General features: G+C 40.9%; 1 protein-coding gene across 27 annotated transcripts in view; it reads left to right on the top strand.

Moving 5' to 3' along the window:
• Nucleotides 1-18,357, top strand: part of NEB (nebulin) — a 113,838-nt gene that overhangs the window by 37,033 nt on the left and 58,448 nt on the right. For 22 of the 27 annotated variants that reach the window (XM_065751350.1, XM_065751346.1, XM_065751332.1 and 19 more), the window contains exons 40-54: nt 8,811-9,014; nt 9,834-9,938; nt 10,595-10,702; nt 11,207-11,518; nt 11,940-12,143; nt 12,714-12,818; nt 13,314-13,421; nt 13,580-13,891; nt 14,283-14,486; nt 15,520-15,624; nt 15,798-15,905; nt 16,199-16,510; nt 16,857-17,060; nt 17,254-17,358; nt 18,153-18,260. In XM_065751350.1, coding sequence (XP_065607422.1) covers nt 8,811-9,014; nt 9,834-9,938; nt 10,595-10,702; nt 11,207-11,518; nt 11,940-12,143; nt 12,714-12,818; nt 13,314-13,421; nt 13,580-13,891; nt 14,283-14,486; nt 15,520-15,624; nt 15,798-15,905; nt 16,199-16,510; nt 16,857-17,060; nt 17,254-17,358; nt 18,153-18,260 — 2,604 coding nt within the window. Of the gene's footprint in view, nt 1-223; nt 329-428; nt 537-2,312; nt 2,625-3,305; nt 3,510-3,843; nt 3,949-4,048; nt 4,157-5,257; nt 5,570-6,250; nt 6,455-6,788; nt 6,894-6,993; nt 7,102-7,813; nt 8,126-8,810; nt 9,015-9,833; nt 9,939-10,594; nt 10,703-11,206; nt 11,519-11,939; nt 12,144-12,713; nt 12,819-13,313; nt 13,422-13,579; nt 13,892-14,282; nt 14,487-15,519; nt 15,625-15,797; nt 15,906-16,198; nt 16,511-16,856; nt 17,061-17,253; nt 17,359-18,152; nt 18,261-18,357 lie in introns of all 27 variants that reach the window. The other 5 variants (XM_065751352.1, XM_065751348.1, XM_065751349.1 and 2 more) reach the window with 5 other exon arrangements.

Genomic DNA, 18,357 nt, shown 5'->3' with positions numbered 1-18,357 from the left:
TGCCCTGTGTTGGGGATTTGTGTTCGTTGCTTTAGATCCACGTGTGTGGAGTGTAATTGGAGGCGTGTTTGGGAGTGATGTGGGAAAGCAAAATGGGTGAAGGGTTGGGAGTTCTTGGTGCAGTCGAAGGTGGCTAAGTCTCTTGCACCAGAGCTGTCTTGGTCGTGGTGTTTGTTGCTCAGGTCTTGCGTGTTCTCATTGCCTGTTGTGCTCTTCTTTTCAGCGCTCATACATCGCAGCCTGGGAGAAGGACAAAACCAGCATTCACATTATGCCAGATACCCCTGGTATTTTGCTGGCCCAGCAGAACAAAGTGAACTACAGTGAGGTAGGTGTTTTGTGAGGGGTTTGGTGTGCAGCCCTGGGGCGAGGTGATGCAGGATGGAGTGCTGTTTGTTTCACGTGGGGAATGCTTGCTTGTCTTTCAGAAAATGTACAGGCTGGCAATGGAAGAAGATAAGAAAAAGGGCCATGACCTACGTGCAGATGCCATTCCCATCAAGTCTGCTAAAGCTTCCAGGGATATTGCCAGTGATGTAAGTACTCAGGAGCCTTGGTGGTGCACCATCTTGGTCTGTTTCTCAGTGCTCGTGTATGCGGAGTGGTGATGGAAAATGCAGATGAATGGAGTCAGGGGAGCTCTGTCCTCCTGTTAGTGCTCTGTTGTTCTGTAAGGACGTTGGTTCAGGAGGTAATTCCTGTAGCATGTGATGCGTGTTGTGTGTGTGCAGTGTGATGAAGGACATTGTTTGCAGTGTAGAGAATGTGTCAGCAGGAATTGGATGAAGGATTAAGTGAAAAGCAATGTTCCTCTGGGGCTTGTTGCACCTTCTGCTTATGCGTGAGATTTGGGACGGTCTCAGTAGTGCAGTTTTGCCCTCCTCTGATGTTTGCAGCTGCCCAAGAGAGCTTTGGAAAATAAAGTTCTAAGGAAATTCTCTGATATGAGAGTAGCATTTATTGTCTTTCTTTGAGATGTATTGGTTCTCATTATTACTGAGTTATTGTTACTCTTCCACTTTTGGTTGTGTAGATTATTATTCCTTGGCTGTGCTTTCAGCATAGCAATTAAATTTTATCTTTGAACAGTTTCAATAGTGGTGTTACCCTCAAGGTATTGTCCTCTTTTTCACTGTTATGAAGCCCTTCCTAAAGTATTCTGTTTAGTGTGCTGTGAGCCCAAAAGCTAAGTGAGTGGACTTCTTAACACGGATCTAGAGATGCACCATAAAATTTATCAGAGGGCTGGGGCACCTTGCCTACAGAGCAATGGTGAGCTAGGTGTGGGTGTTCAGCCTGAGGAAAGGAATGCTCTAGGGCAACTTTATTGTAGGTTTTATGTTTTTGGGGGTGGTTTGTAGAAAGCATTGAGAAAGGCTTTTTTCTTGAGGGTGTTTTATGATAAAAATGGGGTATTGGTTTGAAGATGAAAGACACAAGATTAGATTACATACTTTGAAGAATTTCGTCCTTATAATGCTCGTGAGATTTGCTGGAATAGGTTGCCCAATGTGGTGGATTACCTATTTATGGAAATGTTTCAGTGTCAAGATGGCATTTGAGGTCTTGTGATCTATTGAAATATGTTTCTGCCTATGGCAGAGGATTGGTCAAAATGTTCTTCAGTGGTTCCTTCCAACCAATTCTGATCTTGGATTCTATGATGCTTTGATTTCAGCATGTAGTCAGAAAGGAGATGAACTTACTGTCTGATGCAGTGTTTTGTAGTACTGGATTGTTCCATCATTCAAGCCTGATGAATTCAGTCTTTTCTGAGGCTTAATGTACATCTCAGAAAGAAGAGGAGGTAAAAGTGTAGTATTGCCCATTTTTACTGCCCACATTTTAGGTTCTTGGTGCCATGCAGCTGAGGATTCACAACAGGCAAGAAGAATAAGATTGAGGGCCCAAAATGCTAGAGAGTGTGGTGCTGCTCCCAGGGACTGCAAAGTTGAGAGTAGTTATGCTAGTTATGAGGAATCCCTGGTTGCCTGCTGAGTCAGTCTGGAATTTCTCTTCCTAGCTTTAATTTTTTAATGAAAAATAAACAAACAAGAGTGCTCCTGATTCCTGAGCTTGCTTGGCTGGAGTTGCTGTGTGGACCCCCATGTACCTCCAGCAGTCCAGCACAGGCCTGGGTTTTGCTGGATGTGTAGCCCATTATTGTGAAATGCTGTGCTTAGAAGTCAGATAGTGTGGTAGTTTTTGCCAGCCTTGATTAGTGAAGTGCTGATTGCAGAACCTATTAGGGAATAGAGTCAAAAGGGAATAAAGGCTCATCTGAAATGTACTGAACTTCTTTCTCCATACAGTACAAATACAAGGAGGGGTATCGCAAGCAGCTTGGTCACCACATTGGAGCCCGTAACATAGAGGACGATCCTAAGATGATGTGGTCGATGCACGTAGCCAAGATCCAGAGTGACAGGGAGTACAAGAAGGCCTTTGAGAAGACAAAGACTCACTTCAGCAGCCCAGTGGACATGCTGGGAATTGTGTTGGCCAAGAAATGTCAGGAGCTGGTGAGCGATGTTGATTACAAGCATCCTCTACATCGGTGGACGTGTCTGCCGGACCAGAACGATGTTGTCCAAGCCCGGAAAGTGTACGACCTTCAGAGTGATGTGAGTTGTCCTTGAAGGGGTTGTGTGAGGAGGGGAAGTGGGTCTTGTGTTGTGTGCCATTGCTGGGGAGGGTGCAGAGTTGTGGACCATGAAGTAGGCTGATAGGGTGAGACTGCTGTGGCTGTACTACCTGTGTGAGTGCTGTGAACCGAGTGTCCTGACCTGGGAAGGAAATGTTTGTGTGATGTTATTCTTTACGTTCACAGAGGAGTTGTGTCTTTCCTTGAGAGATCATGGGGAAGCATTAGTACTGCTGGCAGAATTTCTGTTTGATATGGGGTGGGGAAAGGAATCAAATTTTTCCTTTTGGTTGGTGAGAACTGGTCAAACACAAGCCACCTGTGCAGATGGAGGTGGCTTAAAGAGCGTTCAGTGTTGAGGGATAAAACTATCCAGCAGCTGCTGAATGGAGCAGCTCTTTGCCCCATTTGCCTGCAAAGGCTTTTGCTGAGAAGATGCATGTGGACTGCTTTATTGATTGCTTGTGGTGGTGCAGGCTGCAGATGCCTCCAGAACCTGAGTGTGAGGGAAGCTGCACCTAACAGGAGACCCAAGGTGCTGTCAGATTGGGTTGGTACAGGAGAATCTGCCTTGGCAGACAGAGCCTGCCTTGGTTGGAGGAGTGGTGGTGTGAGTTAAGGATGTTGCTGAGCTGGCTTTTGTCGTTGCCTGTGTTTTCAGAATGTGTACAAGTCTGACCTGCAGTGGCTGAGAGGCATTGGCTGGTCCCCAATTGGTTCCCTGGATGAGGAGAAGAATAAGCGAGCGAGCAAGATCCTGAGTGACAAGAAGTACCGACAGCACCCGGACACCATCAGGTTCACGAGCCTTCCTGACTCCATGCCTATGCTTCTGGCAAAGCACAACTCAGAAATTATGAACCATGTGAGATTTCTTTGTGTTTGTGACCTTGAGAGAGTTTCACCTTCCTTTATCAGGACAGTAGAGCTGTTTAGGTTTTGGTTTGTTTTTATTTTCTGGAGGGCTGATGCACTGTGCCCTGTGTTGGGGATTTGTGTTCGTTGCTTTAGATCCACGTGTGTGGAGTGTAATTGGAGGCGTGTTTGGGAGTGATGTGGGAAAGCAAAATGGGTGAAGGGTTGGGAGTTCTTGGTGCAGTCGAAGGTGGCTAAGTCTCTTCCACCAGAGCTGTCTTGGTCGTGGTGTTTGTTGCTCAGGTCTTGCGTGTTCTCATTGCCTGTTGTGCTCTTCTTTTCAGCGCTCATACATCGCAGCCTGGGAGAAGGACAAAACCAGCATTCACATTATGCCAGATACCCCTGGTATTTTGCTGGCCCAGCAGAACAAAGTGAACTACAGTGAGGTAGGTGTTTTGTGAGGGGTTTGGTGTGCAGCCCTGGGGCGAGGTGATGCAGGATGGAGTGCTGTTTGTTTCACGTGGGGAATGCTTGCTTGTCTTTCAGAAAATGTACAGGCTGGCAATGGAAGAAGATAAGAAAAAGGGCCATGACCTACGTGCAGATGCCATTCCCATCAAGTCTGCTAAAGCTTCCAGGGATATTGCCAGTGATGTAAGTACTCAGGAGCCTTGGTGGTGCACCATCTTGGTCTGTTTCTCAGTGCTCGTGTATGCGGAGCGGTGATGGAAAATGCAGATGAATGGAGTCAGGGGAGCTCTGTCCTCCTGTTAGTGCTCTGTTGTTCTGTAAGGACGTTGGTTCAGGAGGTAATTCCTGTAGCATGTGATGCGTGTCGTGTGTGTGCAGTGTGATGAAGGACATTGTTTGCAGTGTAGAGAATGTGTCCGCAGGAATTGGATGAAGGATTAAGTGAAAAGCAATGTTCCTTTGGGGCTTGTTGCAGCTTCTGCTTATGCGTGAGATTTGGGATGGTCTCAGTAGTGCAGTTTTGCCCTCCCCTGATGTTTGCAGCTGCCCAAGAGAGCTTTGAAAAGAAAGCCCAGAGGAAGTTCTGTCATGTAAGAGAAGCATTTGTTGTCTTTGGACTGTATCAGGTCCAATCACTGTATGTCTGGCATTAGTTTGTCACAGTTTGTGATTCAGAATTTTGTTTCATGGTGTACCCATGCAGGTCCAGATTTTACTCACTCATACAACATTTTGTGGTTCTGGGTTGTTCCCTTAGTCCAGATAGATAAGTTGAGTCTTTTTGCAGAGTTACTGTGCTTTTCAGAAAGAAGAGGAGGGAAACATGCAGAGCCATCCATTGTCCCTGTGCTAGGTGATGTAGTTGGGTAGTTTCAGTTGAGGTCTCCCAGTAGTTTGAGTGATGAGGGCTCCGCTGCTGTGTGCTCAAGAGCCTGGTGCTGCTGCAGTGGGCTGTGTGGGTGAATGCAGACAGTGCAGAAGAGAATGAATCCATTCTGGGACAGTCTGGAGGGCTGTTTCCTGTTTTTCATCAGGACAGTGCTCCTGATTCCTGAGCTGTCTTAGCTGGAGTTGCTGTGTGGACCCCCATGTACCTCCAGCAGTCCAGCACAGGCCTTGGGTGTGCTGGATGTGTAGCCCATTATTGTGAAATGCTGTGCTTAGAAGTCAGATAGTGTGGTGGTTTTTGATTAGTGAAGTGCTGATTGCAGAACCTATTAGGGAATAGAGTCAAAAGGGAATAAAGGCTCATCTGAAATGTACTGAACTTCTTTCTCCATACAGTACAAGTACAAGGAGGGGTATCGCAAGCAGCTTGGTCACCACATTGGAGCCCGTAACATAGAGGATGATCCCAAGATGATGTGGTCGATGCACGTAGCCAAGATCCAGAGTGACAGGGAGTACAAGAAGGCCTTTGAGAAGACAAAGACTCACTTCAGCAGCCCAGTGGACATGCTGGGAATTGTGTTGGCCAAGAAATGTCAGGAGCTGGTGAGCGATGTTGATTACAAGCATCCTCTGCATCGCTGGACGTGTCTGCCGGACCAGAACGATGTTGTCCAAGCCCGGAAAGTGTACGACCTTCAGAGTGATGTGAGTTGTCCTTGAAGGGGTTGTGTGAGGAGGGGAAGTGGGTCTTGTGTTGTGTGCCATTGCTGGGGAGGGTGCAGAGTTGTGGACCATGAAGTAGGCTGATAGGGTGAGACTGCTGTGGCTGTACTGCCTGTGTGAGTGCTGTGAACCGAGTGTCCTGACCTGGGAAGGAAATGTTTGTGTGATGTTATTCTTTATGTTCACAGAGGAGTTGTGTCTTTCCTTGAGAGATCATGGGGAAGCATTAGTTCTGCTGGCAGAATTTCTGTGTGATGTGTGTTGGGCTAAGTAATCAAATTTTTCCTTTTGGTTGGTGAGAACTGGTCAAACACAAGCCACCTGTGCAGATGGAGGTGGCTTAAAGAGCGTTCAGTGTTGAGGGATAAAACTATCCAGCAGCTGCTGAATGGAGCAGCTCTTTGCCCCATTTGCCTGCAAAGGCTTTTGCAGCAAAGGTGCGTGTGGACTGCTTTATTGATTGCTTGTGGAGGTGCAGGCTGCAGATGCCTCCAGAACCTGGGTGTGAGGGAAGCTGCACCTAACAGGAGACCCAAGGTGCTGTCAGGTTGGGTTGGTACAGGAGAATCTGCCTTGGCAGACAGAGCCTGCCTTGGTTGGAGGAGTGGTGGTGTGAGTTGAGGATGTTGCTGAGCTGGCTTTTGTCGTTGCCTGTGCTTTCAGAATGTGTACAAGTCTGACCTGCAGTGGCTGAGAGGCATTGGCTGGTCCCCAATTGGTTCCCTGGATGAGGAGAAGAATAAGCGAGCGAGCAAGATCCTGAGTGACAAGAAGTACCGACAGCACCCGGACACCATCAGGTTCACGAGCCTTCCTGACTCCATGCCTATGCTTCTGGCAAAGCACAACTCAGAAATTATGAACCATGTGAGATTTCTTTGTGTTTGTGACCTTGAGAGAGTTTCACCTTCCTTTATCAGGACAGTAGAGCTGTTTAGTTTTTGGTTTGTTTTTATTTTCTGGAGGGCTGATGCACTGTGCCCTGTGTTGGGGATTTGTGTTCGTTGCTTTAGATCCACGAGTGTGGAGTGTAATTGGAGGCGTGTTTGGGAGTGATGTGGGAAAGCAAAATGGGTGAAGGGTTGGGAGTTCTTGGTGCAGTCGAAGGTGGCTAAGTCTCTTGCACCAGAGCTGTCTTGGTTGTGGTGTTTGTTGCTCAGGTCTTGCGTGTTCTCATTGCCTGTTGTGCTCTTCTTTTCAGCGCTCATACATCGCAGCCTGGGAGAAGGACAAAACCAGCATTCACATTATGCCAGATACCCCTGGTATTTTGCTGGCCCAGCAGAACAAAGTGAACTACAGTGAGGTAGGTGTTTTGTGAGGGGTTTGGTGTGCAGCCCTGGGGCGAGGTGATGCAGGATGGAGTGCTGTTTGTTTCACGTGGGGAATGCTTGCTTGTCTTTCAGAAAATGTACAGGCTGGCAATGGAAGAAGATAAGAAAAAGGGCCATGACCTACGTGCAGATGCCATTCCCATCAAGTCTGCTAAAGCTTCCAGGGATATTGCCAGTGATGTAAGTACTCAGGAGCCTTGGTGGTGCACCATCTTTATCAGTTTTTTAATGCTTCCAGCTTATGTCTGTGCTAACCTTTCTGTGTAGTCAGTCATAATTTTGGTTTTACCTGAGTATTTGTCCTTTCATTTTAGTTTTGTGTTAGTGTCTTCTTATAGACCCTTTTTCTCAATCTTCTCTGCTTGTATTTTTTTTAATATGAAATTTTGTGTTAATCTCAGTGTATATGTAGTTGTTTTTTTTCTAGTAATTAAATGTTAATATTTATTTTTCAATTTTTTTTTGTTGTTGTTGACAACTCTCCTTTTTTCTCCTCTTCCAATATTTTTGTCCTTAGTTGAGATTAAATGGGAATTTGTTTTCCCATTTTGCTTAAAGTTCACTTTCTGACTGTTCATGGGGTTGGCTCTATTTTCTGAACGTTTTGCTTATCGTACTGATGTCTTGATTTGAGCCATTTTTATTTAACAGCCTGAGGAGATGCTTTTAGTCTGAAGGATTTTGCTTAGGAAAATATCAGAATTTAATAGGCCAAAATTGTTAGGTGAATTCTTTGTTGTGTGCACTACAGTTTATCAACAAAGTATCTAGTCATTTTAACATTACTGTGGGATCACACACTGAGTTTTCTCGCGGTTGTTCTACACGGCCTAGTCTTTATGTGTGAAGAAATGTAGAAATAACCTTAATTAACAATTTTTTTTCCATACAGTACAAATATAAAGAAGGGTATCGCAAGCAGCTTGGCCACCACATTGGGGCCCGTAACATAGAGGATGATCCCAAGATGATGTGGTCGATGCACGTAGCCAAGATCCAGAGTGACAGGGAGTACAAGAAGGCCTTTGAGAAGACAAAGACTCACTTCAGCAGCCCAGTGGACATGCTGGGAATTGTGTTGGCCAAGAAATGTCAGGAGCTGGTGAGCGATGTTGATTACCGCCACTACCTGCATCAGTGGATCTGCCTGCCAGACCAGAACGATGTTATCCATGCCAGGAAGGCCTATGATCTGCAGAGTGATGTGAGTACTTACCAGCCAACTTCTAAATTGTATGTAATTTCTTGTTCTTAACACACAAATGGTTCAGGCTGCTGCATATGAAGTGTAGTAGCTCCTTGAACTGTCTCACACAGTAGTTTTTCTCATTAGGTTTTCCTCTACTTGTTCCAAGGTGAGGTCAGAGGAATCTTAGGAGTGTGTGTAAATAAGGAAGGCTGTGTGTTATGGAGGCTTTTGTTCAGTTAATCTCTTAGCATAATGGAAGCAAATTAGTTATGTGCAATTGTCATGGAGAACATTAGTGCCATTTTTTGCAGACTAACTGAATATTAAGTTTACATTGCCTAGAGTTTGTCTTTACATTGCATGACTGTAGGAGAGAAAGTTTTTCTGCTCTCACTTGACAAAATAAATAGGCACTTGCTCTCTCTTTGTGTATGAGCTCCTGTTTGTTAGGAATTTATATTGCAGGAAATATTTGTGTTGAATTTTAATGTTTTATTTTCTTTGTCATTCTCCTGCACATTCCTGGGAGAATTATACCTTGAAGGATGTTTGGGGTCTGTATCTATGTTGTTAACAAAGATTATTTTTGCACACTTGAACTAGGAGGAAGGTCACTAATGGAAAGTAAGCACCGTTTACATAGGATATATGAAACTGGCAATATTAATGAGATGTCTATCTTTGTATTCTTTTGTAATAGAATGTCTATAAGTCAGACCTTGAATGGATGCGTGGTGTTGGTTGGGTCCCCATTGGTTCCTTGGATATTGAAAAAGCCAAGAGGGCAGGACAGATCCTGAGTGACAAAGTGTACCGTCAGCCTCCAGACACCATCAAGTTTACCAGTGTCACTGATTCTTTAGAGATGGCCTTAGCTAAGCATAATGCAGAGACGATGAATAAGGTGAGTCTTGATTCAGTGCAGCAACGTAATAGCATTCTCCTGATAAACTTTGGAGATAGAAAACTTGAAATAACATGATCACAAGTAATGCTGAAGTTCCAGCACAGAGGTCTGGAAATACAAGTCTGTGTTGCTGCATGAGTTTTCAGCATGATCCTTTACAAATCTCAGTTACATTCTTGATAATCAGCAAGTAACATTTGTAGTAAATGCTAATACGCATATCACTATCTTCCAAGTTACCAAGTTAAATTGTACTTACCAGTTTTAAAGATTCTTACGTACCCTAGTATTTATTAGCATGTTATCTTTCATCCAATTTTTGATATAAAAGTTTATCTAGTTATCTAATATTTTATCAGAAGTACCTAGTAATCTAGCATTTGATAAATTACTTTATTCAAAACAGTCTTTGGATTATCTCTATTTGAAACAATTCAGTGAAGTTCTTACAAGTGCAAGTGTTTTTGTGAATCTGAGGCCATAATCTCATTCAGCACTATGTATGTCAATGAAACCATTTCCTCTTTCAGTGAGACATTAGTAGAGTTTGGATCTCTGTGTGTCTGATGAGCATTCTGTGGAAAGCCTTTTTTTCCAAATATTTTTTTTACACAGAATTGTTTCTACATTAGGAATGCTTAACCTGAAAATTAAACTCCTAGATAAATGAACATAAAATTTCACTGTTATATAAGAAATAAGGACTTTTTAGTCTAGGAGTATAGTTTTGTACATCTGTGCAATTCTTATGTTTTAGGGGATCTCCAAGTTGTCAGCTTTTTTTTCCTTGCTTAACATATGGTATTTTTCCTGCAGCGTTTGTACACTGAGGCCTGGGATAAAGACAAGACACAAATTCACATAATGCCTGACACACCAGAAATCACACTGGCAAAACAGAATATGCATAACTACAGTTATGTGAGTATGTTAGTTCTCCATAGGTTCTGTGTCAGTATTCTTATAAAGCTAATACAGATGTTTTTATAGATCAATTTCTTTATGTAATACCAAATATTTGTGGTCAAATTTGTGACTTTAAAAATGTGATTTGTAGTACATACGTATGTCTGTGATCACTGCTTAAAATAACTTCTATGACAAGTGTATCTCTGGTGAATTTATGGGGGGTTCTTTTTGCCATTGTATATATTGTTGGAAAAAAGCAAAATTCATTACATTAGAAATAATAAAAGAAAAATTCCTTCACAGTTGTGATGATTATTGTTTGCAGTGTTCAGTGGTAGTTTAGGCAAGAACATTCACATCTGTAATAGGTGACTTTAGAAAGCTTTGTTCCACTTTTATGTGGAGAAATAGCTTATCTATCAAATTGTAACCTATGTTATGTTATTAAATTTTAGGAAGAAAGAAGTTATTAGTGTAGTTAGCGAAGATCTTCCTTCAGTATAGATTTGTATGAGTTAGTAATGTGGAGATTTGAATTAAGGAGGTTGGATAAAACCAGGATAGGGAGAATCTTAACCATTTTCTTAACCCACTCACAAGCAGTTTATTTACACAGAATGTAATATGTGGAGTTCAGTTACATTAATCTTGTTCAATTCTTCATCTAGAAACTGTACAAACAAGCCATGGAAGAAGCAAAAAAGAAAGGCTATGATTTGAGAAGTGATGCTATCCCCATTCAGGCTGCCAAAGCATCGAGGCAAATTGCCAGTGATGTAAGACACTGATATTTTAGGGTTTTTGTTTGTTTGGTTTTGGTATGTGATGACATCAGATCTCTACAACATAAAAATGATCAGATTATTTATGTAAAAAAAAGTTTAACTCTCATCTAGAAATCACACTTTGTAAATAAATTATATATGTATAAAGAACTAACTGTAAAAAAATATAGATGATATGATGTTCCTGCCGTGTTTATAGCAGTATTTATAATTAAATCTTTAGAAATATGTGTAAAACATATTAGGATGAATTCTTAGTAATATTAGAGAACATTTTCTCAAAAAAAAGTTCTTACCCTCCCTGTTTACTGCTCTAATACAAAACTCAAAAATTTAACTCGAGGGTCAGTGCTCTCAGTACCAGAATTACTTTAAACGTACTTTGTTGGCTATTGATTACAGAAAACTTCAGAGAGTTTATTATTAGAAGCATTTTACATGGGTAATTGATATTATATTCTATATATAAGTATATTATCTTGATTTATATTTCAGTACAAGTATAAAGAAGGGTATCGCAAGCAGCTTGGCCACCACATTGGAGCCCGTAACATAGAGGATGATCCCAAGATGATGTGGTCGATGCACGTAGCCAAGATCCAGAGTGACAGGGAGTACAAGAAGGCCTTTGAGAAGACAAAGACTCACTTCAGCAGCCCAGTGGACATGCTGGGAATTGTGTTGGCCAAGAAATGTCAGGAGTTGGTGAGCGATGTTGATTACCGCCACTACCTGCATCAGTGGATCTGCCTGCCGGACCAGAACGATGTTATCCATGCCAGGAAGGCCTATGATCTGCAGAGTGATGTGAGTACCTCAGATTTCATTTTTGGGAAGGACCATGTTTGATATTTTACATTTGTGGATGAGAATAATATGTACAAATGCGACAGAACACAAATTTTCAGGCAATTTTAATGTTTTATGGTATAATGAAACTCAGATCTCCATGAGTATTTATTTACTTGTTGATATTTAAGTGAAGTTGTCCAATTTGGCCTTTTTGGACTATTTATCATTCACCTTCATGTGAAACTTCTATCTAGATAGAGCTTTGTATCTAGATGAAATGTAGTGGTTTCTTCGAAGATTTTTTCTGGGCTTTGAGATTTATTTGTATTAAAAATTGATGGTGAGTTTGCAGAAGCACTTGTGAAAAGATTGCTTGTGTAAATAACTTTTATTATTAGAATTTCTCATTTGTTTTTTTTTTTTTTTTTTGTAATAGAATGTTTACAAATCAGACCTTGAATGGTTGCGTGGTGTTGGTTGGGTCCCCATTGGTTCCTTGGATATTGAAAAAGCCAAGAGGGCAGGACAGATCCTGAGTGACAAAGTGTACCGTCAGCCTCCAGACACCATCAAGTTTACCAGTGTCACTGATTCTTTAGAGATGGCCTTAGCTAAGCATAATGCAGAGACGATGAATAAGGTGAGTCTTGATTCAGTGCAGCAACGTAATAGCATTCTCTTGATAAACCTTGGAGATAGAAAACTTGAAATAACATGATCACAAGTAATGCTGAAGTTCAGAGATAATGTTTATTTCAAATAGCCCCCTCTGTGTATTTGTATCAAAACTAACAGCCACGAAATGGAAGGTTTACCTTGAGATTTTCTACATACTACATTTTATTCATTACTCGGATGTGATCTGTGTAGTGAACATTAAGAATTCTGTGGTATATTCATTATTCTTAATTAATTTTGCTGTTTTGTAAACTCTAGATGGCTGTGTTTGAGCAGGGATTTGGAACAGATGACCTCTGGGGGGGGGTTCTGTCCACCTTAGCTGTTCTGTTTCTGTGCTTCTGTGTTTCTGCACAGAACTTCCTCAGTTAAATTCTCCTTACAGTGAGAATTCGTTATCTAGTTCTGTTAAAATGTGTGAGCATTTATTCTTACTGTTTCCTTTAGTTTAACTTGATATAATACTTGAGGTAATTTATGAAAACTGACCATGTGCTGGAATGCAACATTAATCTTTTTCCTGTGTTCTTAGCGTTTGTACACTGAAGCATGGAATAAAGATAAGACCACGATTCATGTCATGCCTGACACGCCAGAAATCATGCTGGCTAAACAAAACCAAGTAAACTACAGTCAGGTAAGTAAATCCAAAGGGCTGAGAAACTGCAGTTTTCTTACCACTGAATTTTACATCGTTGTCAAGTTGTTTGATTTCACAAATGGTCAACTACGTTGCTTACTTCAAAGCTGTTCTTCTACTAGAATTTATCTCCTAGGTATCTGATGTTCTTCTAAAGTATATATTCTACCATAAACTAGAAAGCACTTCTGTAGCAGAGTATGGAAATAAATTATTTAAGTTTTGAAATATTTCTTTCTTTCCCTTCCCTGGATGACTCCTAGTTTCCAAGTGTCTTCTACAGCAATAGAAGATCTTTTGAAATCTGATGATTATTATTTTTTAATTCTTATTCTTTTACATTCTACAGAAAATAGAGCTGTATTCAGAAGTTTCAGCTGTCTGAACATTAACGATATTGTTTAAGGATGTAACTTGTTTTATTATGTGGATCTGTTTAAGTGAAGTGTTTATGTTTTCTGATTATTGAAACAAACTGTATTTTTCTTACAGAAAATGTACAAACTAGCTTTGGAGGAATCGAAGAAGAAGGGTCATGACTTGCGTTTTGATGCCATTCCTATCCAAGCTGCCAGAGCATCCAGAGAGATTGCCAGTGAGGTACACAGTCTTTTTCTTATGGCTTATGTAATGATATAGTAGAAAGGTCTAAATCATTCAGAAATATTGGGAATTATGTTAAAGGTTATGTTAAACTATCTGTGTGATTTATGGATTAATAAGTATAACATGTAGAATATGAACATACTTTATTTCAGTACAAGTATAAAGAAGGGTATCGCAAGCAGCTTGGCCACCACATTGGAGCCCGTAACATAGAGGATGATCCCAAGATGATGTGGTCGATGCACGTAGCCAAGATCCAGAGTGACAGGGAGTACAAGAAGGCCTTTGAGAAGACAAAGACTCACTTCAGCAGCCCAGTGGACATGCTGGGAATTGTGTTGGCCAAGAAATGTCAGGAGCTGGTGAGCGATGTTGATTACCGCCACTACCTGCATCAGTGGATCTGCCTGCCAGACCAGAACGATGTTATCCATGCCAGGAAGGCCTATGATCTGCAGAGTGATGTGAGTAAATCATTGAATTTGTAAAACATAATTAAATTTACTGGGTTTTGTGTGTAAAACTTCGTACAAAATATGCATTAGCTGCTTGTATCAGACATGTTCTTAGTTATGAAAAATTTAATATGCTGTCCTGTTATTGAACTTATATTTAGTTCTATTTTCTTTCTAACTCTGACACGTGGAGATTTTCAGTAACTCCCTTTTTGTTATTTCAAGATTAAAAATTTTCTTCAAAAATTCAAGTTGGTTTTAAGACCGTATGCTGCTAATATGCAGAAATATCTCAGATTCCTAGTATGGTAAAGGATATGCTTACCTGTAATTATTTTAATTGTGTTTATATATATTGTGTACTTGTGTATATATATGAAGAACTTCCAAAATTTTTCAGGCTGTTTATAAATCCGACCTGGAATGGCTCAGAGGTATTGGATGGGTTCCTATTGGTTCCTTGGACATTGAAAAAGCTAAGAAAGCTGGAGAAATCCTGAGTGATAGGAAGTATCGTCAGCCAGCCGACCAAATTAAATTTACTAGTGTGACTGATTCTTTGGCTATGGTCTTAGCCAAGCATAATGCTGAGCTAATGAACCAGGTGAGTTTGTGTATTACTACAGTTTATATTACTAGTAGATAGAACTTGCTGATGAGATGAAAAATACAAAAATAGGGCTACACAGAGAAGATGGATGTCCCAATTCAGCCTTTTTGCAGGAAAAGTGTATTATCTCAGGGTCAGAATTAAACTCTTACGTGAAGTTTTTAATAACATTTTTACTAAGTCACATGTTATTCAAGGGAAAAGCTAAGAATTGTGCTGAATGTTGCTGTTCTTCACTTCCGATCTGAAATTTTATTTTTAAATTGTTGTTTGGTATGTTTTTTCTGTTCTGTCAAATTTCACTATGAAAAGCTCATCTCTTCCTGAACCAGCTAAATATCTTCACACTTCTTATACAGTACTGCAAAATCTGCAGGGACTGTTCTGGATAGGTTTAAGGGTATGTACTGAGGGAATGGTGCCATGAACTTGCTATAAGGTAGGATGTACCAGAATATCAAGGCATTGCAACTCCTATAGTGCTGCACTGTTAACTGAGTGTCAGATACTGCCCTATGAACAAGTTTTGAGTAAATAACATATGTTCTTTGTTAATTAAGCTTCTGTTATTCATCTAAGACCTGGAGAATGAAAATTAAAATATACCTGCTCTGTCTCTTCATTGAGAAACACCAGTCAAACAGCTCTTACAAATACAGGCAAATTTAGAGTATAATTTTACTCCTACAGTGTTTTCCTGGTGACCTTAAGTCTGTCATTTGCTGGTTCAACTTTTCCTAAGAAACAGAGAAAGGATTAAGTTTCCTATTTAAGCTGTTCTATGAGAATGTTTAATATATGGGGGTATTGAAACTAATTGAACCATCTAGAAATTCGTAAATTACTTTCTTTGGACAAATGTATTAGTTTGGTTATATATACATATACACTTTGCTCTCCAGCAAGCCTTTGTTTCTTTTATATCATAATTAATTGTCTTTTTGATGAATGCTGATTTCAAGCTTGCAGTTTGGTCATCCTTAACACAGCTAAACTTCTTAAAAGAATCTGTTTTTCTCTCCCGTAGCGTTTATACACAGAAGCCTGGGATGCAGACAAAACCTCGATTCACGTCATGCCTGACACCCCATTGATTTTATTAGCAAAGGCCAATGCAGCTAACGTTAGCCATGTAAGAATATCTAAACATATAATATGTTAATGGAAATTGGGAAATTAAGTAAGCATTTCTTTAACCGTAACAATCTCTTAAAATGTATTTTCACTGAAATTTTCAGAGCACATGAGATGTAGAAACTCCATTTTTGTGAATACTCAAACCATTTTCTGTCTTCTTTCATGTAGAAACATTATATACAAGCCTGGGAAGATGCTAAAAAGAAGGGTTATGACATGAGAGCTGATGCGATTCCAATTCGAAGTGCAAAGGCATCAAGAGATATTGCAAGTGATGTATGTACTACCTTTACATGTCCTGTTAGATTGTGAAATAGGAATCAAATGAAAAGCTACATGAAGCATTAAAACAGTATGATAATGGACGTCTGTTTCAAAGGAAAAATTGCATTGCAATTCCTGACGTTAGATACCAGAAAATCATAAGTGACTGAACTTGGCAAAAAGGATGCAAATGCAGAAGCGTTATATATTTCTCAACTATAAATGAGTGCATTGTAGTACATATAAAATTCATTCATGACCAATACATAATCAGTGCTTAGTATACTTATTTTATAATTTCTTAGTACAAGTACAAAGAAGCACACGAGAAGCAGAAGGGGCACTACATCGGGTGCCGAAGTGCCAAGGAGGATCCCAAGCTGTCGTGGGCTGCACGAGCCATGCAGCTGCAGAACGACCGCCTGTACAGGAAGGCATACAACGACTCCAAGACCCAGATCCACATGCCAGTGGATGCCATGTCACTGCAGGCAGCCAAGGAGTGCCAGACACTTGTCAGTGATGTTGACTACCGGCATTACCTTCACCAGTGGACGTGTCTGCCTGACCAGAACGATGTGATGCACGCGAGGAAAGCCTACGACCTACAGAGCGATGTGAGTGAGAGTAATTGTAGGAAAGCATTCTTGGAGTTGTTGCGAGCCTCTTCTTGTCACTCTACTGATACTATCTCAAGGATACCATCATGAATGTTCAGTCAGTCCCTATATGATTTTTTTAAATCATTTGGGTCATCCTGCATTTTAAAATATGTTAATTTTATTAGAATATGAAGGAAAGACATAGCTGTGTATGTAAAGCATTTGTTGGTCTGCAGTCTCAGTGATGTCTACTTGGTGTGTAACTTTTGGAGGAGGAGATTGCGGAAAGCCTTGTATGTGTGTAAGCTCTCTTTGCTCAAAGCTGTCTCTGCAATGGCAGTAACCCTTGGTTTGTTTGCAGAACGTGTACAAGTCAGACCTGGAGTGGTTGCGAGGCATTGGCTGGCTGGCAGAAGGTTCTGTGGATGTGGTCAAAGCCAAGAAGGCCCAGGAAATCCTGAGTGACAGGTTGTACCGCACGCATCCAGACCAGATAAAATTCACCAGCATAACTGATGCACCAGATGTTGTCCAGGCTAAGATCAATGCCATGCAACTCAGCAACGTAAGTTTTTGTTTTGCTTACTTTTCATTCAAGCATTTATATTTCTTTATGTTAGAAACTGCAGTTTCTATCAAGACAATGATTAATTTGAAACCAATGTAATGAACATTACTGAATTCTTTCCACAAGTGATTTTTTTTTTTCCCAGTGTTCAGACCATAGTGAAATGTCATTATGTTTCCTTTTTCCTTAGCATCTGTACCGTGAGGTCTGGGACAAAGATAAGACACAGATTTCCATACCTTCTGACACTCCTGAGATGCTGCAGTCAAAACTCAACGCTCTGAACATCAGCAATGTAAGAGTTGTTTGTGGTTTGACTTTCAATAACCTTTAGTTTCTGATTTTTCACAGTCATTAGAGAATTACAAAGCACGCTGTTTACCAAGCCATTCTAATAACAGCAAGTTCAGGTGGACTGACCAAGCTTCAGTGGGTCCAAGTTGGCATTAAAACCAGAGCCCTAGTGTTTTTGTGCTTGATGTCCTGGATAGCGTGGGTCTTTACAGATGTGTGGAGACACTTCTGTTTCTGTTCATACTTGTAAATGGACTAAGATTCTCTGCTTACACTAACTTTGGTTATTCATGGAAAAGAGCATTACAGAAGATTAGCAGGTATAGGAGGCTTCAGAGCTCAGAAGGGCTTGGATTTATTTAGTCAAAAGAACAGATGTTTTGTCTCCAGCAACTCTGCTCCTACAATTGGGTTTGTACATGAATGGATCATCTGACAGCTTCAAGGCCATACAGAATTCAGCATTGGTCATGAAGGTGCACAAGTCAGCCAATGGGACAGTCCATTTAGTTCCTAAGGGGTGAGGTCACACATACAGTCAGGAGTAACCTTCAGCAGGATACTGTGATTTGTTTTCAGTAATGTATCCACATTATTGTTATATTTTTTTGCCTTACTAACCTCTGAGTTATGAGGTTTCTGGTAGGGCACTTGCAAGGATAATTGCAACATGCCAGTTACAAGGAATACACAGAACACCCAAGTGCTTAAGCTTAAGAGAATAGGTATTAAGAAAGCCAAGATTTCTCAAGAGTCCTAGCTGGATGTAACATGGGTGATCGATTTACTTTGCAGAAACATTATCAGAAGGCCTGGGATGAGGCCAAAGCAAAGAACTATGACCTCAGAGCTGATGCCATTCCCATCAAACACGCCAAGGCTTCCAGAGACATTGCTAGTGAGGTACAGTCTCCTCTGAACGTGGTCGTGCTGTCTTGTGTCTTCCTTTGTGCAGCCTGACAGAAGTGAGTGAAGTGCATCTCAGGTGGAAGCAGTGTGT

Source organism: Cyrtonyx montezumae, unplaced genomic scaffold, assembly GCF_038088225.1.
Source record: "Cyrtonyx montezumae isolate F1298 unplaced genomic scaffold, pur_monq_1.0 scaffold_7, whole genome shotgun sequence".
Taxonomy (NCBI): domain Eukaryota; kingdom Metazoa; phylum Chordata; class Aves; order Galliformes; family Odontophoridae; genus Cyrtonyx; species Cyrtonyx montezumae.
Note: the sequence above shows the minus strand (reverse complement) of the source record. Positions and strands in the feature narration are given on the sequence as shown.